At 30.7% G+C, this 27198-nt stretch overlaps 1 protein-coding gene across 1 annotated transcript in view; it reads left to right on the forward strand.

Annotated features, from left to right (window-relative positions):
* Positions 1 to 27198, forward strand: part of LOC105143244 (salivary C-type lectin 2) — a 103594-nt gene that overhangs the window by 19649 nt on the left and 56747 nt on the right. The window contains exon 2 of the mRNA XM_087406440.1: positions 8960 to 9050. Coding sequence (XP_087262566.1) covers positions 8966 to 9050 — 85 coding nt within the window. The 5' untranslated portion in view covers positions 8960 to 8965. The remainder of the gene's footprint in view (positions 1 to 8959; positions 9051 to 27198) is intronic.

Here is a 27198-nt window from a genome sequence, read left to right on the forward strand (position 1 = left end):
AAGTTAAATGTTATATTGATCCTGAGAGTGCACTTTTCTAAGCAATTCATTTCTAAGAATTTTATTTTTTATTTTTATACATCTGTTTTTCTTGCAGTTAGTGAGTTTACTCTTTCTTTAATAAATTCCACGAGTTATCTTAATCATGTTATTATTAGACAACAATTGCATGTAAATTGCTATTTAACTTTGTTAATATGTCGGGAAATAATTTTCATTAAGTAGGGCAGAAAGACAGACTAAATGGTTAAACTGTATTCAGCGCACTATCAGACGCTCGAGGGAAGGTGCGTTATAATTGGATTAAAGTTGGATTTTCGCTCGCCATTCTGGCATAAACGATACCTTTGGGGCATTGTACACTGAATCTACTTTTAGGCCCAAGATACTCTTAAACCGCCACGATAACCCATGGGCAAAAGGAAAGAGAGGGAAGGGTTAAAGGCGTATACACTTTGAAGTAGATCAAAGGAAAATGCGAACTCTTGGAAACGGCTCCCATGGGACCAAAGAGCAGCGCCTGTAAATGCATTTTCCACTTTCTCGGTTATTCCGGATTATTACACGCGTCTCAGTGAGCTCGTGCGAGAGAAACGCGCACGTCAACACGCGTCAGGATGTTACTGTGATGCGCGAAAAATTATGGTACCTTGTGGCAACAGCACATCTTTCTTGTTCTTCATATGTCAAATAGTAAACTTAATAATATAATAATATCTTCAATAATGTTTTCACACATCAAATTATTATTCTATTATTAAATTATATTGAATATATCTTTGCAATAATACCAAATCAAACGTTAACATATTTTCAACTGATAAAATTGTCAATTTAAGTAATTACGCACTCAAAAAAGTGATCTTGCAGTTAGCGAAAATGATCTAAGTAAGTATGAAAAATTAGCTAAAATAGACAAATTTCTAAGTATTATGATATTGGATATGTATTGCATCTAATCATGTAGATGACGAAGATAGAATTTAGATTTGTGCTATAAATTATAGTATGATACATAATTTTCTATCAGATACAAAAAAACAGCAATAATTCTAGCTGGAGCAGCAAAATATTTTTTTGCATGCGATGAGATACATCTAATTCTCTTGACTAAATCGAGACAATTGTCGTAGCTAAATGATTTTGCAGAATCTGTTTTTCTTAAATTACATCGAAAAGTTTTCATTGTTACAGTATCTTCTCTAGTGGTATTCTTTGTTGTACGAAATGTTGTCTTCGAAATCATTCTCTCTCAAACTTGTATCGACATGTATCTAAAATCAGTGCGGTGGTAGAGTGATGTAATGGAAAAAGGGCGGTTCCTGAGATAGGGTGCAGAACAAAATAACAAAAAAAGGAATAAGACGAATCCTTCAATGTGTCTGACTAGGTGCACTATTTTATCACTCTCCTGTACTTCTCTACACCGCGACTCACTATAATACGTTCTCCACTTCGACCGGAAATAAACTGGTGCTACGTAGGGCGCGTCTCGAGATAGTCCATCGCGATCGTGACAAAAGGAAACAGAGGACGAAATATTTGTCGTATTTCTTTATTGCTTGTTTCGATCCTATCCTCCTTCGAAATGGGTGCTAAAAATATCTCTCGTGTGTTTCTTGAGCTGTATATATTCTAGCTAATAAATAAATAACAGACAATCAAATAGCATTATTATCTTTTCAACAATTTATGTAACGTAACATTATTACGTGAAATTGTTGTATCATTTTTTTAATAAAAAAAATTCAATTTTTAGTAAAAATTGTTTATTATATTTTATGGTTTTTTTTATATAATTATTATATAAGAAAAAGATTCGTTTCATTTGTTTTAAATATGTATATCGGCTCTTGTTAAAAAATTTCTATATAATTTGTTGTACCGTTATAAACTCAGAGAATATTTGGCATAGCTCATCGGTAACTAATATACGATTATTGCGCGCAATATTATAGTATATATTACATCGTAGCCAAGATCTCAGCGATCAAGTTTTTCATTTCATATTATTCAAACTGCTATTTATTTTCCTTTTGACCTCGTTCTTTTCCATCCCTCTTTGATTACTTTGCTTCGCCAGTCTTAAGTATATGCCGACATACAAGCGCGTGGGCAGATAGGAGATCAAGTTTGAAAGGCATCTGGTACAAATAAGGAATATTGTCTGAAAAGACGTGGCCTAAAGAACGATCATATATGTGAGGCAAGCATAGAATCGATTCGATGGAGTTTGCTTGAGGGTGGTTACGGCATTCTTCTACTCGGCGCCTCGTATTTTCTATTTCCTCCTGCCATCTCCATCTACAGAAGAAAATCTCTCCCCTTCGTGCGAATAAATAGGGAGAGAAGAAGCGCGACCACAGATATCCGGGCGTATCGTCGCTAAAGCTTTTTCCCTGGAACATCGCGAAGAGAACGGCTCTGGTTTACGTCCCGATATTGGTCGGGCATAAAACGGCTTTGTGTCGCTTGTGGATCGATTTTGCCATCATTTGTGCCAGGACGGATTATTCGCTTCTGTTCCCATCCCATTTCTTAGACTTATTTCTGGTAACTACCCAGCGAGGTCGGGATCGAAGGTTCGTTACGATTTGATCCCTAACCCGAATCCCAATGTCTGAACGACCCCAACCAATTTTTCACAATAACCTTTGGTCAGTGATAGGGAAGCTGTGCATTGAAGTAGCACTTGCGATAGAATTGAAAATGAAACTTGACTTAGTTCTAATGCATCTTTAGAATAGAGAAGTATAATTTTAATATAATTATATACAATATAATTTTAAAGTGTACTTAAACTTTGTCACTATTATATATTCAATGTCAAACGTAATAAATGAAGATTGCATAGCTATATACATTAAAATCAGAATTTCTTAAAATTAAACGCGTTTCAATATTTATACGCTCTATAATCATTATAATTGTATATACTGAAAGAAAGTTATTAAATTTTACGAAATATTTTTTTGATTAAATACTTACTGAATGTAAATATTTATTTGATACAATAACTATTAATTTGATTCAAGTATCATTTTTTGTTAAGTAAATATTTGTTTACTATAAGTAAATGTTTAATTAGTACTATTTAAACAAATATTTATTAAAATTTAGTAAATTTTTTATGTATTATTTGATATATGTATATCTAAAGAGCTGAAAAAAATGACTATCTCGTCACTGCCATATAGTGTATCTATGTAAAGATACCAGACTGTCCGTAACTAATGTACTTCTATGTCATAAGAGCTAATCTTAATGTTTCATCACATATCGATCCCTTGAGAACCTCTTCTGTTTGCCTTCCTCTACACAATTTTCCGTTAGAAAGTGAAGGGTAACGATGCCATCGTTCATAAACAGTTTCGCGTTCATTGTCGTCCTGCAAGCTTTCTAGTTCGCAACGATTACGGTGCAAAAATGTAGCTGGCTATTTTCGCCTTTTTTTCTCTTTCTTTCCGACAATCGTTTATATTTATACTCTGCGCTTAACGTTGCTTCCGGCGCGCAATAACGACAAAGCAGACGATAGCGAAGCTTAAGAATGACGTTATGGCAGCAGTGAGATAATAACGAGAACTGCAGTATAGTGTAGCGTAGTAAGTATACGGATGTTCTCAAAGAAATGCTACCGCGAGAGAGAAGACGCAAGAACTTTTTACGAGAGAAGAAAACTGAACTTTTTCTTGGTATGGTCTTTTCTTTTTCTAGTTTTATCCTTCCGTCTGTTCACACCTCCTTTAATTCTCGCCTCTCCTCAGGAATAAGGCGAAATGAAGGTTGCCGTGACCATCATTAATAACTTTTAATATCGTTTGCAGCTTGGGAAAGTCATTCCCGGATATTTGTTCTACTATCACTGGGTTAGCTAGCGCTATTTATTATGATTATTGCTGCCATGCTATTGTTAATAATCTTCTAATCCTACGATTAACGAGCAAATTGTTTACTTTACGGTTTATTTCGCAAAATAACATCTCGTCGCGTTTCGCTACATTGCGAAATTTCAAGTTAAATTTTAGAGAGTAGCAAAATGAAAATAAATGGGTATGAACAATTTTATTAATTTTATTAATTTTAGTAAAATTATAAAAATAAATTAAGATCTATTCACTGTTAATATTTGATATATTATATTAGGCAAATAAAATTGTTTTAATAATTGTAAAAAAATCATAATTCTCATAATTTTATTTCCTTTGTGAAATATTGCCCAGCTTAAAAACGTACCAGATGTGTCTTATCGTATTCTTGTTTTGCTTTGTTTCTTATCTTTCTACTTATTTCGCAGCTATTGTTTCACACGTATCGCATTTACTCTAGTCTTATCCAAATTAACCAAAGTTACTAAGCTTTGCAAAATTTTCATTTTCATTGTGATTTGGATTTAAGAATAATTAATATCAAATGTTATATTAATTATAGACTTTTTAGTAATTTCACATTAAAAAATCGATATTCATAATTGAATTAAAATCGGGTTAAGTAATCTATATTTTACGATTAACGTTGTGTTAAGATTTTAATGAATCGAAAGTATTAATACATCAATATTGTTATTAAAATAGGATTTTAAATATTTCTATTTCAAATTTTCATAATTATTTTTTAATATTTTAAATATATTAGGTGTTGGAATTAATTCGTAGCGTTTTACAAGTGATGGGAAGTACTTTCATTAATGTATTTTTTAATGCTCATGTGAAATAAATAACATTCTTTCATTAAAAAACGCTACGAATTAATTCCAACACCTAATATATCGTATATATGTACATATTTCAATCGTATTTATAGATAAATATCTTTACTGGAGACGCGGTAGTGTGTTTGTTAAGACATGCTGCGTTAAGACATGATGCGAAACACTGTCTATATAGTATTTAGATAAACTTAATATAATATGCTTAAACTTAATATAATATTGCTTTTAACTGGCGAAGGATAAATATAAATATGTATGTATACGTTGTGTATATCATCATTTCTGACTCCTCAAGAAAGTATATTTCTTTGAAATGTGTGGATCTGGTTTAATCTCTAGAGAGTTGCTTAGCGAAGGAATTATTCGATCGAAAGATCTTCTTGTGGAAGTACTGATTGGAAGACTTATTGTCATCCTCAGCGATGAAGAATTCTAATTATTACTCAGTTGGACATAATAAGATCGCTAAATTCGTTTCGCAAATCTTTCTATTATACTTTCGTCGATTTTATTGGCAGCGCTTCAGTTTCTTTATACTTTGTCAATTGTTTTTATTCGAGACTTATATGATTCAAGCACCTTTGAGTTTTTATTCTCTGAAGACTTTTATTGTTTGCAATTAAGCTTATTATTTTTAATTAACACCAAATATTTTTAAAATTATATATATGTATATATAGAACTTCTAATTAAAAAATTGGTCAGAAAATGTTTAATTATCTATACGAAGAAATATTATTATTATTATTTAATGCTTTTCTATTATCAAGATGCTTTTTTATTCTTAAATGATCATTGTAAAGCTCTGGCACTGGATCCAATTTTCCCCGAAATTAGAACTTGAATCGAGACCATTACAAGATATTGTTACTCACGATCGATGTTTGCCAATGCTGCTCATGTGTAAACTTTTGAACTGTTTTCAAGTGCAAACTCTTGAGTCAACGTGTCATTTTTTATTTAATATAACTATATAAAAATTATTATAGATCTTAAATAAATATATCATTAAATATGAAGCAGAGACATGCATGTACACAATATAAATAGTACAGATTCACAAAGCAATTTAATATAGATTTATCCATAAAAAATATGGAAAGAAAATAGTCAAAATCATAAAATTTGAAATACCCTTTTTATTACTGTAACGATCACAACGATTTTTTATACACAGACTATTGGCAAACTAAATATTCTGTGTAAATTACAGCTCTTACAATCTAATAGTTTCATCGTAAAGCTTAATACGGACTTTTGAGCAATGCGCACTCTTGGGCGATCTTACCCTAGATCTGCTTGCTTCAAGAGGGAAGAACGATAAGAATTGCAGCGCAAAAATTGCTTGGAAATAGTAGCGCATAAATCGAAGATATATTTTGTATAATTAGGTAGCATAATTTTGCAATTTTGAGCGACTCAGAAATAAATAGGTCTATTTATTCCAAGAGGGAAGTGTCATAAGCGTATTTTCCAGCGCAAAAATTGAAATTGCTTGGAAACGGTAGGACATAAATCGAATTTGTATTAAACGATATAGGGATGAATATGACTGTTTGCTCCAAGAGGGAAGTGTTGACGGTTAGGCCGGGGTTAGGTCTGAGGTAGGATCCGAAGTCGGATTTTCCTTAACGTGGGGGAGGAAGTACTGATTTGACATCCCACACACCTTCTCCCCACAAAAAAATTTTTTTCAGCTAAACAAAATGAACACATAAATTTTTTTTTCGGATTTTAAGAGCGCATAAATAGCGCATTATTGTATAATTTATTTATGATGATTTAAGCGTGAGACCGGTTGCGATGCAACCCTTGAAGGATTTTCCTCTTGGTATAAACAAACATATTCATCCCTTGATTGTTTAAAATAGCAAAATTATGCTATTTAATTTTGCAAAATATACCTTTGATTTATGCGCTACTATTTCCAAGCAATTTCGATTTTTGCATTTCAACTTATGGCATTTCCCTTGGAGCAAATAAATTTTTCATTCCTGAAGCATTTAAAATTGCAAAATTATGTTATTAATTATGCAAATTATATCTTCGATTTTTGCGACCGCAGCAACCCGAGAATACGTTTTATTTATCTCCGTAGAACGGATTCTAAATTTCGCGTCCTGGCGACGGCACTAAAATCACTCTTTTCCGTCGTAATGAAAAGGGATGGGAAATATTTTCGAGCTGGCTAACCATGAAACGAGATACGTGAAGAAGTTGACCCCGGCAGGTATATAGTGATCGATGAAGGTTCGAAGGATGGGTCCTCGAAGGTGGAAGTTACCACTTCGCGCGTAAGTGTCATTTTGTCGTTGGGTGCGTGTGACTGTACGTGCGTACGCGAGATCACGTGTATTCGTGTACTCTCTTGGTCGAGATGATCCTGGGGTCGAGAAGAGGACCTGCACTCCCCGAGTACTAGACGATGTTTTCTTTTCGAGGGAATATAGGAACTTTTATGTTCCTCCGGGGATTTCCCCGGAAAGGGCATCTCTTTCCATAGATAAGCCTTCGGAAAGGATACATACCCACCACTGTTCGAGCAAGGAGATGTCTAGCCTTCGGACACACTCTGGCTCGCTCCTTCATGAAATGTATGTGAGTGGATGAAACGCGAGAATGACTGCACGTTTTCCGAAAACGCCAATAACAATACGTATGTCTTTGATCTTATTGTATTTTTAAAGAAAGTTATACGCTAATCCTTATTCAAATTAAATATACAGAATGCAGATAAATTTAAATAAAAAGTTAACGTTATACATTTTTTAATTAATCGAACGTACTTCTTCATAAATGAAAATATGTTCTGACAAATATCTTAATATAAATGAGAGGCAAGACATAGAGAAAATTTTTATTAAATCCAACGTGATCCAATGTCAGTGATAGTTTTTATATCTTCGGATCTTTATCTCAGCAATTTGCTGAGCGATTTTAGCCGTCTGGAAACGATTGACATTTTCGAGTTGACGTTCCGGTATTACGTCGCGAAATGAGAAGAGAACGTTCAGCGCGCATTCTTTCGAAAATAACAATAAAATGCACACGCAGAGGCACGCTGGTATTATCGTGACAACGAAATCTCGTTAATTTCATGGCAATCGTCGTCGTTGTCGTCATTTCACGCGGAGGGAACTTTTTCATGCTCGGTTCGCGAATAATATTCGCGGAAATTGACGTAGAGATCCGAATACGTGCTGCGCAGAAACGCTTGTCGAATAAAATATATATCTTCACAGTCGAAATCCTCAAAGAAATATTTTATAACATCTCCGTGCACGCCCGCCGGAAACCCGGAAATATTCAACCGTGCTCCACCGCAGCGAATCCTATACTTCGTGTCTCTTTCTCTCGGTTTTCGATTATCCGCGCAATTGCCACAAAGGATCGTCTCCGGTCTCGACGGTTGAGGAGCATTATCCCTTCAGCGATTACGAGGTGGATCGATGATCCGACGTAGTTATAGAAACGTGCGAATGCAACCATCGATCTTCTCCTCGAACTACAGAACGCAAACGAATATATTTGCTGTAGGTAATGGTAAAATTAAAATTGCATGAAATTGCACAATGACAATCGTATAGAAAAATTGTCAAAGATATACAATTACCAAAGATTTATTGTGTTAAAAGTAGCGAAACAATTGAGCGATATTGTTGCGTCAAAGACATCTCGTATATTTCAATTACTTCAAATTGTAATAGAACTTTTATAAATTAAAATGGTTATCCTTTTGGACGGAAGAACTTCGCTGCAAGAACAATAATGAATCGGAAGAAATGCAATGAGGAAACGATAAGTTTTCGTATAAGGAAACGACGACACTCCTTCCGAGCAAGCAAAAGCGACCAAAATTTATTGTGAACACAAACTTGCTTTATATACATTCATGCTTTATATATATATATATATATATATACACATATATATCGATCTGTTCTATTTTATTCTACTTTAATTGAAAATTAAAGTAGATATTTCCAAGACCTTGATGCAACTAATTAAAGAATTTTATATTAAGTAAAAAAGGATTCAAAAACTGTTAATTTCATATACATAATTAAATTTGTTTCATTATAATATTTATTTTATGTTATTACTGCGTAGCATCGGAATAGCCTTACTTAAGAATAAAAGATCGCGAACAAAGCTGTGGTAACATTGCAGTCGTAAAGAAACTAAAGCGCTGTATGCTGCACCATTGAATTCTTAATTAAATCTATTCAGAATCGCTTCTTATTTCAGGTCCAAATGGGAACGTGCTGGTTCATAGTGTGGATGCTGTTCGTCTGTTTTATCGGAGATGCACGGCCGCAATACAGGGACAAAAATATAAGTAAGTATTCACATCGAAATATTTGAAGTCTATTTTTCGAAATATTGCAATATCGTAAACGCTATTCTTAAAATATTGAAAAAAAGTTTTTTAATGTTAAAGCTTACATTTCTTGAAATGTTGGAAACTCTTTACATATTTTATAATATTCTCACAAAAAATCTGTGGAAAATCTGCAGAAAAAATATTCCGTGATCCAATTAATCGTCACATCGTATCTTTTTAGACGAATATATTGATCATGTGCTATAGACTAGTAATTCGTCTTACTTCAACCTTAATGAACTGTTTTAATCGTGAAAGCAAATCCTGATCCACGATTGTCTGGCTACACAATGATAGATTATCTTTCACGCTCCGAGAAATGACGTCACTGTAGGGACTAAGTGCTCGATAAATTACCTTTGCTCGGGCTTTAACATGTCCATCCGTTTTACGTAACCATCATCGGAATAGCCATGCTCAAACGTTTCACTCGTTGTCGCAATAAATTAAATGGTTAATTGTAGAGAAGAGCGATGAGAACGGCAATTATGCGGCTTGATAAACGCATACCACCCGAAAATAACACGTTTGCGTTTAAACCGACATTGGACAAATCTGTGAATATTAAATTCGTGAAATCCACGTATGTATCGCGTAATTATTTTTTGAACTTTGATTCAACAACTTGTCAACGAATAGCAAGTGTCGTTTCATGATTTAGTCGCATTTCGCAGTTGTTGACGCCAAAGTTGTTGCGCCAAACACGCATGTTGAAAGGCCAATTACTCTCGAGACAATTTACTATTTCAAACTAATTAAGTTCCAACTATAATTCAATATATAAAAGTAATTCATTTTATAAAATATTTTTGATATCCCATTCTACAAAATAAAATAGGTACTTGCAATAGCAGAAGAAGATAATATTACAACGATAACTTTCTGTTATCGTTGTAATACTCGATCTAAATTTAGCGGAATTGTTAAAATATACAAAAATTTTTCAGCCATCATGAATATAAATTTTGCAATACATTTCTCTCATTTTTGAAAGTATTGTATTTATCAAAATTACATGAGACATTACTACACCAACTTTATAATTAGATTCTTTTTATCTATTTTTCGATAATTAAATAGAATAAACAGTATAATTATAGTAAAACGTAGTCTGTTTCTAATAAAGAGATTCGTTTTTCACGATTAATTATACTCCAATTCTCTTTTTAAATTATGTAGAATAAGATATCAACGTCTTGGTAATTAGTCTAATTTTAATCTTGCAGTTAATTTAATCTTGTTTTCCTGCACTTTGCGCAGAAGCTATAAATAGACAGAGCGCATCTTTGTTGAAAATCTCGATTGTGTTTCATGATATCTAATCTTATTTCCTAACTAGAAAAATTTACTGTTTATTGCGACAGAGTAACGATGATAGCGGAAAAATCAAATCTACATCTTCACTTCGCCTGTTCTTTGAAAATCTTCAATTTGTCTGGGAACGATTTCACGGAATTGCGAAAGATGCAGAGTCTTAACGTTTTCTCTTTCCGGTGCGCACAGTTTTCCACAGGATTAAATCCTTGGAACCGACGCGAAGTTAATTAGACCTACGTGTTGCCCCTCACTGATAAGGACTGCAACATTCTCTTCTTCTCTTACTCACTTCCTTTTGTCTTTCTCTTTGCCTCCTTTGCGATTTATATCTATGACCAAAATGAAAGATAAGTCTCTAAAATTATATTCTAATTTTTTATCCAATTTTTAGAATGTACTTATATATGATTATATATTTATCAAGTAGTTTATTTATATAAAAGAATTAATTATAACAGCTAATTGTATAAAATGTAAACTAAGGATATTTTTAAAATATTTTTAAAAGCAAATAACAAATTTTTAAAAAAGTAATTATTCGTTAAAAAATAATAATAGTTTCATAACATATTATTAGAAAAGCAATCTCTGAGAAATAATATAAAAGAAATAAATTACAAGTAAGTTATGAATAAAATGTGAATTGAATTTCTTTAAATATTTTATTTTAACAATTGTCATTTTTCATCTTAATTTTATTGATTATTGTACTACAGCATTAATTAAAATTTTATAATATTATTGCAGTAATAATATTATAAAATTAAATATAATATTATTGCAATAAAAACTATGTGTACGTTAAATATAATTATCAAGATATGTAAGACGAGAAAATCACTATTGGCATTGAGACGCGATCGATTCTTAGACTTGTTCGCCTCTCACCAGCTGCAAAGTTCATCTCCAAAACGGGATTCCTATTATAGAGACTAGAATATCATGTCTCGTGGGTGGTTTCCACATAAAATTTTTGCAGCTCGAGCGATTGCGAAATAGATACAGCGCATACACAGACATTCTATCTGCTCGATAAACTCAAAGGCAACGAAATCGAGAAGCCTTGGAATTCGAGTGAGTACCAACGAATGATGTTCCGCGAGATTGGGAAGCAGATTGGAAACCGAGATCCGAGATATAACAGCCGTGATATAAGGAATTTCGGGTCGTTACTAATCCGTTAGATCTGACGAAGAAGATGGTTAAAAGATCGAATTAAATGAGAATATCGCGCGCAAGAGATTTTAGGATGAATATCTTTACTGTGAAAAATCCTTGGAAGATTCCTCGCGGCCAATATTTTATTCATTCATCGAATTATGGAAATCTCTTATAAGATACCTGACTTGCTTTAACATTAACGATTAAAAAGTAAAACGTTTCCTTATCAAGTTAGGAATATATTATTTTATATTCATAGATTTCCATTAAAAATTTTTTGACCTTTAAAGTTAAAATAATTCTCTTTCTCTAAACTAAAAAAATTGATTTTCATGAATTGATTTAACAAGTTTCAATTATATGATTTTAGAATAAATATTAATAATATTATTTTGGAAAAAGCTTAAATTGCAAAGAATATTCTCATAATTTTGCTAATAAATTTTAATTTAAAAAACCAAATTAAAAATAAATAAATAAATATTGAATCTTAAAAAATTATAATTGAAATTATAGTTTCTGTACTGTAACTTATTAAATTGCAAGATATTGTAAAACATACAGTGATGCTAAATATAGTGATTGGAGATCGAGAATACTGCAGCTAAAAAGCTTTCTTCGCGAAGAGAGCTTCGAAGCTTGTTAGACTCGTCTAGAAGCACATAATAGGCAATCAGTGTTGGGCAGATGTAATTAAAGCGGAATCGAAATCAGGATTTTCCCTTAGCGAAACGGGAGTAGGACGTTGTCGTTGGAAAATTGGTACCTAATTGATATTCCATCAGGAAATTGAAAATCCTATTTTAATTGAAACCAGTGACACTTAATGAAAATCGAAATTTTATCTACTAACATGTGATGGTAATATCATTGAACTATAGTTTCCGCCCCGTTAATAAGGTCCGTTAATAACGTAAAAGTGATAAAATTTCATAATCGTAATGGATATAATCCGGACATCGCTGTGATTTATGTACGCGCTCGAGTAAACGAATCCATTGTCAACATATGTACGACCAAACTTCGTTTACAGCGTTCAATAGGTAATTAAACCGACGTATTTAACGTGAGCAACGTCGGACAATACTCATGTCTGTCCTCTTTCCAAATTCGTTTAGTAAACGAATCGCGAGCGCAATGATTGTTGGTGCATTGCGCGTACTGATCACGATTTCATCGCGCCGTTCTCGCTCGTCGATTAAGCGTTTTGTTTAAACGAAGGTCGTATCATCTGGAAAATCGCCATCGTTGTTGGTCACCTTGTACGTGCAATAACAATAAAATAAAATGAAATAAAATCACTGCGTTTGATTTATATCTGCGGAAATATATAATAAAACATTTTCGGAATACAATCACGTGGAAGATTAAATTAATAAATATACTTAAAATCTCCGATTTCCGAAAAAATTAATATCAAATTTCTTCTGTTGTAAAGTATGTGTAAATGTATATGAGAGATTTTAGATTACTTATTATGTGAAAAGCTGCAGATTATTGTAGTATTTGTGAAGATTGTTCGTAAACGTTGCTGTTGCCGTTAACAACGCTGAAAGTACTAATCCGCACGTAATCGTGAGCCAGGCTTAGCATAACGCTCAGCTTTAGATAAGATTTCAGAGCGAATCGGATTTGTGCTCGAGCGTTTATGGCACGCCAACATCGCAATCCACGATCGACCGTTCGAATCTATTTCGAGGTATGATTTACGTTACCACGTACCTCGTACACGCGCGCCGTCCGTCCTCCCTTTAACGCCGCACGCCACGTTGCTCTCCCTTCACCCTTGTTCCCATTTGAACGAAAAAAGGACCATTGTCCTCCCGATGCAGTGCCTGCTGTATTGTATGCGAATATCGCGTAGCCGCGATACCTCGATTTTGCACTCCGCGCTTTAGTCGCCGAACCTCGCCTGTATTCGTTCCGCATTGTCTGTCGGTTAGATTGTCACTATTCGCGTTTTCAAAGATCCTTGACTTTATATTTTAACGAGAAAGAAATCATAAAAAATCATGGCTAAAAATGACAAACTTACAATTGAAATAAGAGAGAGAGAGAGAGAGAGAGAGAGAGAGAAAGGGGGGGGGGAGGGGGAGCGGATATTCTCTTAAATTAAACACAAATATTTCGATTTGGTAAAGAATGATTCTTTCAATTAATAATTTTAGAAGATATTTTGAAATGAAAAGATAAATTATTGGAGATATTCATCCCACCTTCAGTTCAAAATTGTGATAAATACGTATTACATTTTAAATGTTGCATAAAATGATTCACACACAGGTAATATATATTATACATTAGAATGAAGCAACCAATGTGCAATTAACAATAAGTTTCTATTGCTGAAATTAATAAGGCTTCGCAGTATTTTTCTTATACAATTTGATAATAATAGTAATGTATGAATGAAAGGCGAACCGAACCAAGAGAGAACTCATTACTCTCATAATATAATATTGAAATTGCATGCTATTCAGATAACTAACAATTTCCAGAGCGGCGAGTTGCAGGAAATCACAATGAGCGACGCACAAACCTTTACATAGATCATGATGGGTTTATTTGAACGAGCACAGCGATTTAAATGAAACTTTCGCATATGTATACTTTTTCTGTACACCACCAATTTGCAATGCGGGCAATAAAAGCGGAAGGAGGTCACCCGGATCGGTCTACGCGGAAAAGTTCAACCTACGAAATATCCGGGAGCCAAACGGGCCAATTGGAAACCGGAACTTCGGATAATTGCGTCGGTATTGGGGTTGAAGGAAAGTTTGCTGATTTTCTCGAAATGATTAGACATGTTCATTTCCCGTGATCTACGCGATCTTTGTGGTTCGTATTATGTGCTTTGTTTGTGATGCAAGAGTAGCAATAGTTAATACAGGGAAATCAATATAGGAAACTACTTTAGTTTTGGCTTTAGCAATTTTACCTCATAATTAAAAACTTTTTAATATTCATTAATACAGCAAAATATTGAGATATAAAAATTTATAATTTATTTCAAAAATATTTAATTTCAAAGTATTGTTAAACACTGTTATCATATTTGGATAACAAAATCCTTGTAGTTTTTATCTATTTTTAAAAAATCCGAATAATGTATACAATTCAGCTACATTTGAGTTAGCGAAACGTAACAACACTATCATACATTACACAATAGCGTATTTTTTCATAGCAATCCGCATCAACACATCGGTGTGCATTAACGAAAAATTATTGCCGTACAAGCTACATCCGCCATAACAGAACGATGTTCGCAATGTGATACGATATATAAAAAGCAAAAGCAGGTAGATATAAAAACAGGAGTAGTTGATTTACGATCAGCATATTGATTTATATTTATTATTGTAAGCCGGAAATAACGCGTGATTTTTCGAAGTGACTTTATTCTTTTTCAGATTATTAATCAATGTTCCGCTCACCATTCATCTGTTTTCTAATATTTAGACATTGTCTGTTGCACTTAATAAAAGCGTTAATTTAATCGCTTGTGTGAAGTATTTTTCTCGTTAAAAAATTTGTGTTAAACTTAACATATTTCATATCCTAAATCGTCCACCAAAATTTTTCTGTTAATTTAAAATCAGCTAAAGATATTAAAAAGCAACATAAATATTAAATAAAAAATTAACATAAAAACCATAAAATTTGGAAGCGACAATTTGGAGAAGCGAATTCAGAAAATATATTTTTCTTCAGTAAAATTAACATTTAATATGTTAAATTAATATGTATATTTTATTATTAATGTACATTTATTAATGTACATTTATATTAGAATTTATGTTTTTAAATATATTGTTTTTATTGTTCATATTCATTTATTTATAAATTATTAATATTAAAAAATGTGAAACATTAATTTAATACAAAATATGTAAGTAGCAATCATAATCACACTTAAATATGTTAAGAATTTAATACAAAAATTTTAACAAGAACTGATTTTAACACAAATACAAAATGCTTTTTGACTATATAGAGATCTCTCTTTTACAATCTTCGCACTGCATTTAATTATTTAACTAGTTGGATATAGGGGGTAATATCGAAATATGGAGCGCACGTTTTTGCAATTCTTTCTGCTCAACTATAACCTACCTTCACAATACAGCGCATTGCAGTAGCTTTATTACTACTAAGATACCGTATTGTCTGTAAATTCGATGTACGCGTCAAGCATATCGAGATGTACTGCGTAAAAGCGATAATCAGAATTTTATAAAATATTCCCATATTTTCTACATGGTAAATAGAAAATATTGGAAATATGTGTTATTATTACTAGACTAAAATACATAGCGATACGTAATATTACTTTTTTTTAATATCACTGCGCGTAATTAATAGATTTTAACGGTTTAATTAATAGATTTTATCATGAAATGTCACAAAAATATGTTTTGCAAAACAATAGTAGAAATTTATAGAATATTTTTAATGTATCAAATAAAATTCACTAAAATAGAACAATTTTCGAAGAATAATAAAAATATTCAGATGTGTGAATGTGTGTTTTGCATTACAGTGTGATAATATTCATGTTGCAATCTAGCGTTACTGACAAGCAGTCCTTTGAAACGTTCCATGATAGTCATAGCTTCGTCCCGTGTGGTAACATATTTCGCGCATAATATGACGCTACATTACATGAAGTGACGTGGATTACACATAGTCTTGGGAGACGCTTCGTATTTTAGTTTGAAACCACGAAGTTACCCGTGAGGATTATCTCGTCACGAAGCTTTCAAACAAAATTATGTGACTTCTGTGTTTCGATATTATTTTTGTCAAGTTCTTTATTCATATTTATCGAGCAGTGAACATCATGTCATATTAATTAAAGATCAATTCAGTAATTAATATAGCAATTACTATACTCTAATTCCTTATTTTATTGTGCCATTTTAACATCTCATATAACAAATTAAGAATTAATTTTTAATTAATTTTTTCATGTTCCTCATTTTTTAATTTAATCAATATTTTCACATTCGATAAAAATAAATATGATAAATTTATTATTGATAAAATAAACTCAAATTTAACTGTGTTTTAATAGACTATTACTTATTTGATATTCTGCGAATAAATTAAATTAAATATTAAATGTTATTGATTTATTTTGTTCTATTTCTATATCTTATTTAGTAATGCAAGTTATAAAATAATTACGGGCATTTATAAACTTGTTTGATGGAACTTTCGGAGACGTGAGCTTCATCTTGTGAAACTTTCAAGAGATCTCTGCAAGGCGCCATAACTTTCTATACAATTTCGGAGCCATTAGAACAACGTCTCACATCTCACGAGTGCACACGCATAGCATGTACTCCGCCCACAGTTCAAACATTTACATTGCGAACACTATCGTAATTCGCTGCGAGGTTTGCAGACTTTAAGAATGGCGACCGACGGTTGCAGTCATGTGGTATCGCGTTACTTCCTTGAAGATTGAAAATGGAATTTTTACAGGAAGCTAAACATTTGACGTGCCCGGAACGCGCCAACATCTCACATGAATAAATCATCTACCGGACTCGTGATCGCCATTAATGTTTCATGGAGATTTTATGAAAGTGAATATTTCTGAAATCATCAAACACGTCGTCGAATGTGATGCATGTTTTATTTGATCTCGTGCATTCATATGCGATATTGCACCATCAAGAGATTTATTTAACCGTACTAAAAATATCTCGGATTACAAGCTTACTAGTTAAAAACGTTACTCGTTGATAAAACGTTGCAACGATTATAAACATTTTTCATTTTTATTTATATTAAAATTGAAAATTTTGAAATAATAGTTTAAACGGCTTAAAAGACAAATAATTTCTGATGCATGGGTTCAAAAATTTTACAACAATTTTATACAAATATATTATTTAGCAGTGTTTAAATATAAAAATAAAATTATATAAATAAATTATTACTCTTAAACCGTTTGATACTTACTTAGTTTAAAAATTATTGGGTTATTTAAATTAATATTCTCTTCTATTTATAATAATTAGTAATAATCGTAAGGACGTATACATATTATCTTCATTCTAATTACATAATACATTTGATAAAACTTAGTTTCCTAATTGCCGCGCGCGCACTGCGAAAACAGTAGTTTTCATTGAATTATTATAATAAAGTTTCGGAGGTATAGTTTGTCTATTATCATACATGTCTTTAAAATTGAACATACGATGCAGGGAATGAACTTTTCATGACTGTCGAGCTCATTAAATTCAAGCGAAACTCGATATAAATACGAAGAAAGCCTCGCTACTTCACTCCACAACATTTCAAAAATGGCTTGTTAAATGGAAACGACTTCCATTACATAAGCGTTTATACATATACATAAATTTACAGACGCAAAAGTAGACCCGATGCTAATATAACTTGGACCAAAATTTTTTTTCTTTATGTCGAGCTTTACGAATAGAAGATAGCATCCAAATGCGTATAAAAATATCTCTGGTGTGTCGTTAATACTCTTGTAATACTCTTTGTAATCATTTGGCAGATATAACGCGATATATGGTCAGTTAATTTCGAATATCATGAATTTTTATTCCTAGTGAAAATACTGCATAATACTCTTTTATTTCTTTTATTTTCTTGCAAAAATGTTTACAATGATATGAACATTAAAACGACTGATAGTGCCGTTTTATTGATTCCACTAATCATTTCAACTTTTTTCTTTCTTGTATTAAATCTTGTATTAAACAATATAGGAAATACAGTACAGGATTAAAAATATGTAAATATAAATAATTCAAATAATACAAATAAGTATCAAAATAACTCTTTCTTAATCAAAAACAAAGAAAATTATTTAATTGGCACCTTTGACATTTCTAATAAAATATTGATTCTTCTAATGTTAACAAATAATAAAATTCTTAAAAACTTTTACCTAATTTGTTGTGAAATGAATAATTTATTTAAAAACATAATTAAAAATTATGTAAAAAAAAGGAATGATATATTGCTTCGTTCCTTTTAAAATAGATACTATTTAGTTAATAGTAATGTTAGGATAATTTAAAACATTTATTTCAATTTTGTTACAAAAAATTAATATCTATGTAACTGATTATTTCCTAATGGCTATTAAAATTAAATCCAAGATAAAAGAAATAAATAAAAAAAGAAATATTGCTTCCTTGTTAATTAATAAAAATTTATTATTCTTTCAAATCTGATAGTTCTAAAATGAAAAGACAAGCTGTATACATATATCGAGATTGTAGAATAAAATTCTGCAGAGATATCTTTATTTTTACTTCTTTGCTTTCTCACTATACTTTTCTTTTGCATTTTACACGTTGTTTTAGACAAAATGTTTATATAGTTTTTTATCAAATCACAAGCATTGAAATTTCCTACAAATATCAATTTATAATATTATTATCTATTTATTTAAATTATATTATTTTCATTTATTTAAGTGTGTACACGTAGTATAAACAAATACAAATTGTTTATAAGAATATATGCAAAATATGTAAAGTAAGTTCATTTATACATAATTATAAGACAATATAATATATTATAGAACCGTATATATGTAATAACATAAACTATAGAAATCAAAGCCTTAAACAGTCTAGCTAAAATGCTTCTATGATTCTTATGTAAATTTATATACTACATGGTTCCTATGTAATCCCTAGAAACGCGCGCCGAAATGCTTTTTCGGTCTTGAAAACGTTAATTCTACTAAACTACCGCAGTAATATCACGAGTTAAATTGATTAGCAATTTAACAAATTTTTGATGCTTATTCGCATCTTTGAAACAATCTTAATAATGTTGAATAACATATTAAAATCTGTAAATAATTAATTCTTATTGCAAAAAATATTACCTCGAATTCAGATCTCTTGCATTCCGTGCGAGCGTTCTAAATCTTTAGACTACTGAGGCCTTAATAATATTCTTCGTAATAATTGACATATGAAGGAACAACGTTTCTTTAGGCGACAGAAATAAACAATATAATAGGATCGTATATGTGATATATAAGATAAAAATTATGTGCTATATAAAATTAAAAAGTAAATTCTATACATTTTAATCGACAAAAAATAAAGTATAGTTGGCACTAGAAGTTGCGAAAACGCTTTTTTGCCAAACAACGCAATTTCATCTGTCAAAAGTGATAAACTACCTCGTATACGATAATAACTTATGCCGCATATATATTTCGTAAAGTTCAATTTTTTTCATTTCGCTTCTAACTATATAGGGATAATTTCCGTTTCGTTATCGTTTTCTTTTTATTCCTCGTTCCGTGTCTTTCCAATTTGAAATCTCTTCACGGAGAAGCTCCTCAACCGTTTCTAATTACTGTGGAAAAAAGCTGTCAATTAGGAAACGTGTTCGAATGGTTGCGTCTATCGAGTATCACATTACGCAACAATATTGGATATTCAGTAAAGAAATCAATTTAATAGAACACTAATAAACCATTCTATAATATAATTTTTGTCTTCACTTCTCAAGCAAAATCTTATAAAACAAATAATTATCAGTAAAATTTTATAAGAAGATGAAGGAACAAAAGAAATAATAATAGAAAATTAATTTCTTCTATTTAAAAGAATTGAGAAGAACAAAAATTTGTAATTTTGAAAAAATAAATTTCAATCAATTTCCTTTTTAAGTGCCTATTTTTATGTAAAGACATTAAAAAATGAATCATTATTTTGATATTTGAGATTTTGAAAATTTTGCTTAATTATGTCTCTAAAAATAATTAACAAGCTATTGCTTATTACAAAATTTTATCTATTAATACGATTTAGGTCTTTTAATACTTTGCACATATAAATTCTTTTCATTTATTAAGTTTTTAAGAAATATAAAAATGAAAGGTAACGTAAGAGCGGAAAATCCGATAGAAAAAGTCAATTTTATGCACGTGGTTAAATAAAGCAAGAGAGAATATATACACACTCGCAAGCGCACGAAAATTCTTATTTCCGGTAAGATTCGCTACGCTTTATTTGCAAAATGAAAATGAAGGCGGGAGTAATTTGCGTTTGAATGACCGCCTTTAATATGCCTTATTCATTTTCTCTATTCATGTCTGACATTTCGTTCTACCTTTTCACCAACTATACTTTTTCTACAAAGCCGATCGGTTGACAGAATAATCAGAACTCGTATAAATTTCTTTGTGGCTTCTTCTCATTCTTTTATTAATTGTTTCTTATTTATTGGGAACGCTTTGCTTTTAAAAGATAAACTAAAAGATAAAATTAAAGTACAAAATGTAGAAATTATTGGGCAAAATAACATTAATAATAGAATCGAGTATTTTGTGTTGTTCGAACGATTCATTTGTCGAGCTAAATCTATATAAATATGGGAAACACGAAAAAATTCGCGTTATTCCGAAATTAAATACAATCGGATATCGGGATTGCAATAATTATAACGATAAAAATTGAATAATATCATTGCATAGAGTTTATGCACTTCGAAGTTATATTTATGTCAATTTGTGATCCTTCTTCAATTTTTGAAGCTACTAACTTTATTATAATATCATTATATTTATTATAACATTAATTTTATTTAATTTTTTATACATTATATTTTAGCGATAAGCTGATATTGTAATTAGTTGATTAGGAAATAAAAAAATTTTGATGTCGCACGTAAATTTAAATAAATAAAATTATTAACAACAAATTATTTATCAACAAATATAAATGATAAACTATGAAGCATTAGAGTGAAGTTAGCACATTACAAGAATAAAATAAAATAAATAATTTAATTAATTCATTTCTCTTTTTCATTAAATAAATAAATTAATTAAAAATTAAATTGGAATAAGCTATTTAAAATGTCTTTTTATAATAATTACACAAATATATTAAAAATATTTAAGATTCGCTTTTCTGCAATTTAAATATGATAAAAAAACCCTAACACAGATCTCAAAAAATATTAATTTTGATAGATGTTTCAATGAAATACTTATCATCGAGTTTGCTTTACTTGCTAAATCATACTAAATATTTTATGAACATTTCAACCGTTGTGTACAGCCTGATATTCTATGTATTGAATATTGCAAATCCATTCTGAAATTATATATTAACTTTAATCTGTCTACACGTTCACTTTAAAGTGATAAATCTATGAAATGTTACATGTATTATCTTTATGCTATTATTAAAATTGGATACGTGCGTACATACAATATATATACTTTGTATGTAAACATATATTTTACAGATAATGTATTATATTTTGTATATCACATACAATTTTCACGGATCCATTACTTAAAATTAAAATAAAGTATGATTTATCACCGATACGATTTATTCACCGATACGATGCACATCGGTGGAATTAAACTACATTGAAATATGACGATCTGTAAAATATATCAAGTAAGTATATTCTATTAGTAGCAACGTCTCTAAAATAATTAATACTTTCATAAAATAGTTACTGCGCGCACGTAAAGTAATTGAATATGAGCAATTAATTTTGCAATAAAGAATGTAATAAATAAATTACTCACGTCATGGTTGCTTCGTCGTCACACGTGCCTATCAGGTGTTCTCCTCTCAGAAGATCTTCGTTGCACGCACATATACATATAAAACACTCGCGAAAACACGATTAATTACGATTACGTGCGATATTAATATCACGGTATTAATTATAACCATCGTGCGACTTTTTATGACACTCCCGCGAAAGCGATGCTATTTTATTATATTACAACGAAATAACGCAACAAAAATTACATTGATCATACGAAGCTGTAATTCGCTCGACGTATCTCGCAAATTAACGTAATGGACAAATGTTAAACAACAGAAAGTTTTATTGAATTATAAAAATACTCCACGCGTTATCGAGTAAAATACGAGATCCATATTGTAATAATTTATATAATTTCCGTCTATCCTTATTTTAGAGCAATAAACTGTTCCAAATAATAACAGATTTTCTCGCTAAATAATGAATGTTTGTTTTGCCGCGCTTATAAATTATTCATTTGCTTCGTCAATTCAGGAAAATCGTACGCGAGAGATTAAGTATGTCTCATAGATTCGTCTTCCACTATCCGATCGTGCGTATTTCGAATAATAATATGAAGCGTAATACTACCTACTTTGTTTAAATGTCGACATGTGAATAACAGGAAAAAAACTTTTGATGTAAACAATAACGCGCGTTGTACGTCACGATACGTGCGAGAAAATTCCGCCGCAAATACAAGGTAACTATATAGACCGAATGTTCCTTACGCTTGAAGTGACTTGAAGTTGATTAGTTCGGATCTACAATAGATGTTTTAAACCTTAAGCAGGAAGAAATTGACTACTGTCAACTACAGTCGAATGCGAAGAGAATAATTGATTGTGATTTTTCCATTCCTTATGGCTTAAAGCTTAAAAATCTATTATAAATCGTTATCGGTACGCTTGATATATTATGCGCAAGTTTCACATTACTTGAATCAGGTCTAACAGTTTGTATATTACTCTATGCTTCACAGCGAACACGGGATAAAGTTTAGTAATAGACATATTCGCGTATCGAATTAATAGAAATACCATTAATAGAATTATTGCCCGTAAATCTCACGAAAAGACAGTGCGTTCAGTATTACATTGTATATTTCCTGAGTGTTTTAATTAATAGTTGAATGTGATTGGATCCGAAGAGCTACATTTGAAAACGTTACCCGAATGCCCTAATCATCATTCTATCTTTATCATTCATTAGACGTAAAATAAAGATAAATTGATACATTCGGATATTCGAGTGAAGCTTCCGAACGTAGCCAAGATAAGAGCGATCGACTGCTGCTTTTACAATTAATTAACAATGTTTAAAGTAAATTAATACCTTTAATATTAACTCTAGCTATACATACAGGTCTCAGAGTAATTTGCTAAATTAAGATTTTTTTTGCGTTTTGGAACTTTCCTTTTTCTTTGAGCCTATTATATATATTTCGAAGCTCCTTAATTCTATCGACTTTACACATTATGGACTTGTTCCTTAATCATTTTTTCATCAATTGAAACAAAAATTAATTGAAATATGTCTATTTTTATGGAAGTTACGGTACAAATATATAGATGAGATCCGAGAGTATATCGAGAGAGAAAAGAAATGTGTATAATTAGGGTTAAATTGTAAGGAACGATAAATGAATTCGTTTCACAATTTTTCAAATGCTTCGATAAATAACAGTCGCTTATACAAGTCTTTAACTAACCGTGTGAGACGTGTAGTTATCAGTAAGTACTAAACTAACAATCTCACTTGACGTGTTCTAATAACTGTCGCGGTCGTGTCTTGAGACATAATACACACAACAGCTCGCGCCGCTGCTTGCTCACTCGAACTTCGTCGCACGCAGTGACGTAGCAGTGACGTAAACTATAAACAATAGCGCGCCCGCGGCGCCGTACGCGTCACAAGTTAACGGTCGGCGCGTCAATTGTAAACAGATTTGTACCTACGTTTGTAACTAATGGATCCATTTCTATAAACTACATATTATATTAGCGTATCCTAGTATCGTACAAAGACAGCAAGCAAATTAATGAAAGAGATAATCAAAATTTTTCTGATAACACTGATTGGGTGCATTCAGAATACGACAATCGCTCACTGAGCACTCAGTGAGCTCTTTTATCTGATTAGTCTATATTTTAGGATATAATGAAATATTCCAGCCAGATGGAAAAACTCACTGAGCGCTCAGTAAGCGATTGTCGTTCTGAATGCACCCATTGTAAGCAAGCATCTGTTTTTTACTTTTCAAAATAATCGTTGACAAATGTGCAATTTACCATGAGATTCCGCGCATTGCTCATTATTGCAATTCACTCCAGTGATCTGTATGTTATTTTATGAAAGCATAAAACGGAAGAATTTAATTTTATTGTCAATACGTAATTCACCTTTTCATTACTGTGTTTTTATATGATTTGAGTTTTAAAAGTGTAAAAGTAAAAATGAGATCAAAATCGTGCAAAATTATCTTTTATTATTCGAAATGAGGCTTTTGAAACATAATAATAAAATTTGTACAAAAAGATAAAAATTTTTATTGTTCAAAATTGAATACTCATAATTGATAAAAGGATTAAAATATAAGAGAAAGACTCAAGCAAGATATATTTGAATATTTATTAAGATTTGCTGTTCACAATAATTTACAATAATTTACAATAGCAAATGTTTAACAAGTTTTAACTTCGTGTGATTTGAATTCTTTTGTGTTATTTTACTTTATTATTCGAAATGTGATACGTAAATGTGATACATGTAATAAGATCATTGTAATTTGCGATTAATGAGAATATCGTGTAATTGTCATGTTCTGATAATTAATTAGTTTCACGTCTAATCGTAATGATAATCGAGTTTCGCGAGTGCTGTGAATGTGTGTGAATATCTACACGTGTGCGCATAATGAAGGAATCTGTCAGGAGCAGAAAGCTTGAAAGGCATGGAATATCATAGGTGAGTAATTTATTTGTCATTATTTGTTGCTAAAAAGATAATTATCGCTTGAATATGAAAGAATAGTTTTCGCAATTCCCATTTGTTATATCTCTTCTATTTTAAACAAAAAAATTACATGAAATATCTGTTTCATAATATATATTCTGTCCTAACATAAACAAACGAGCTTCGCATGTTTCTGATTTTAGAAGCTAAATTTCTCGACTGTACGAATATTTTTTGAGCATCCAAACACAATGGAATTTTTAATTTTCGCTTATTTTTCAGATGATATATTTTTATAATGTTAAGAAACATACAGTCTATTTTATTATCTATAAATAAATTGTTGTAACTACCCAGCAAGAAATGATCGTAAATTAAACGTCGAATCGACGTCGAATTGGTGTTGAAATCATCGTATCGATATCGATTTGACATCAATTCGATGACTAATTTCTCGCTGGATAATATCTATATTTATATTTAAAAAATATATTTATATTTAAAAATATATAATATCTATATTTAAAAAATAAAGTTTTTTTAAAAAATATTTTCTCCGTACAAATACTTTTGCACTGTAATATTTATTGCTTATTAAATCGTTAATAGCTCGGAAGTTATAGAAATTAATTAATTGACTATGATGATTCTTGATTATTTATAAAGATCGTGTTTGAAAGAATAATGTAAAATGAAATATATTCTTATTTTGTCTAAATATTTGTCGTTAGATAATCATGTTTTTATTTTTTTATTTTAAATTACACAAATTTAATAATATTTGAAACAACATTTCAAAAATTTTTAATATTATTAAAAAGTTAATAATATTATTGAAAAAGTAAAATTATTGATAGATTTTTCCTACCATAACGTTCACTTTATTGTGCGACGCGTAATATTACTTGACAATTGGTGATAAATGAATATTGATGTGCTATAAACGTGACATTTACGGCATCAATTATTGAGAAATTATTTATCGTACAATGGAAAATTTCTGTATCTCGATGACGCATTTTATATCCGCTACATCCGTCTCGATTTTACGCTGAAAATCGGCTTCGCGCTGAAAGAAATAAAATGACTATCTGATATTTGAAATAAAGCATCGCACGAACGACATAAAGCGTGATGATAAAAGCAAAATGGAAACAAAATGGTGTTCCATATTTATAGTCAAAGAATACGATGAGTAAAATGTTGCCTTCCGATTGATGGGAAAATGTAAAACGTTAAAAACTTATCGAGTCTCCATTTAGTGTATACAACAAAACAAACAGTTAGATTTTACAGAGATTCTGTTTCAATATGATTTCTATTTTCCAATTATGTGATTAATGCAATAACACAATTAATATATAATATCTGTTTACATATGTTATCTTTCATAATTATATAGATATAATTACATATAAATCCCCGTATTTATGAATATAACGTTTTTAGATTATAGCTATCTTGCTAATAAAATATCTTAAAATTAATTTGGTATAAATTACAAAGCTTTTTAATATAATTTATAAATTTAGAGAGCTTCTTTAAATTTTTAACAAAGATTTTAATTATTTGTCAATTATCATTATATCTCTATTAACGAAAATTTCTTAGAAGGCATGGATGAATTTAAAATATTATCTACAATAATAGAAGAAAAGTATATATTTTTTAATTTTTGTAAATTGAGATCGAGATTTCCTCTCGAGTTTCAACTTTGATCTTTTGTATTATACATCAGAGTTATAAGCCGTTCTTCCGAGAACATGAATACGTATAAGAAAGGGACGAAACTTAAGTTCTCGCAGTGACGCCTTCCGCTTGTGTAACCTCGTTTAAATTCTATTAATTAAACTAAAAAAATTCCGTTGAGCTTCTTGAGTCGTCATCCATTAAAAGTCGATTATTACAATTCAATAATACATGTCAATAATATATGTCATATCATACATCATGTCATCATTATAACTTCCAATTGTCTAGAATAGAAAGATACTTTGTGTGGAATTAAAAAAAAACATGTACATCAATTGCAACCGTTTAATAATTGAAAATATATTTAATGTGATTGATTAATATTGCATTTTAAATAAATCCATTA

This window comes from Acromyrmex echinatior, chromosome 5 (genome assembly GCF_024713525.1).
Source record: "Acromyrmex echinatior isolate Ae372 chromosome 5, ASM2471352v2, whole genome shotgun sequence".
Classification (NCBI taxonomy): Eukaryota; Metazoa; Arthropoda; class Insecta; order Hymenoptera; family Formicidae; genus Acromyrmex; species Acromyrmex echinatior.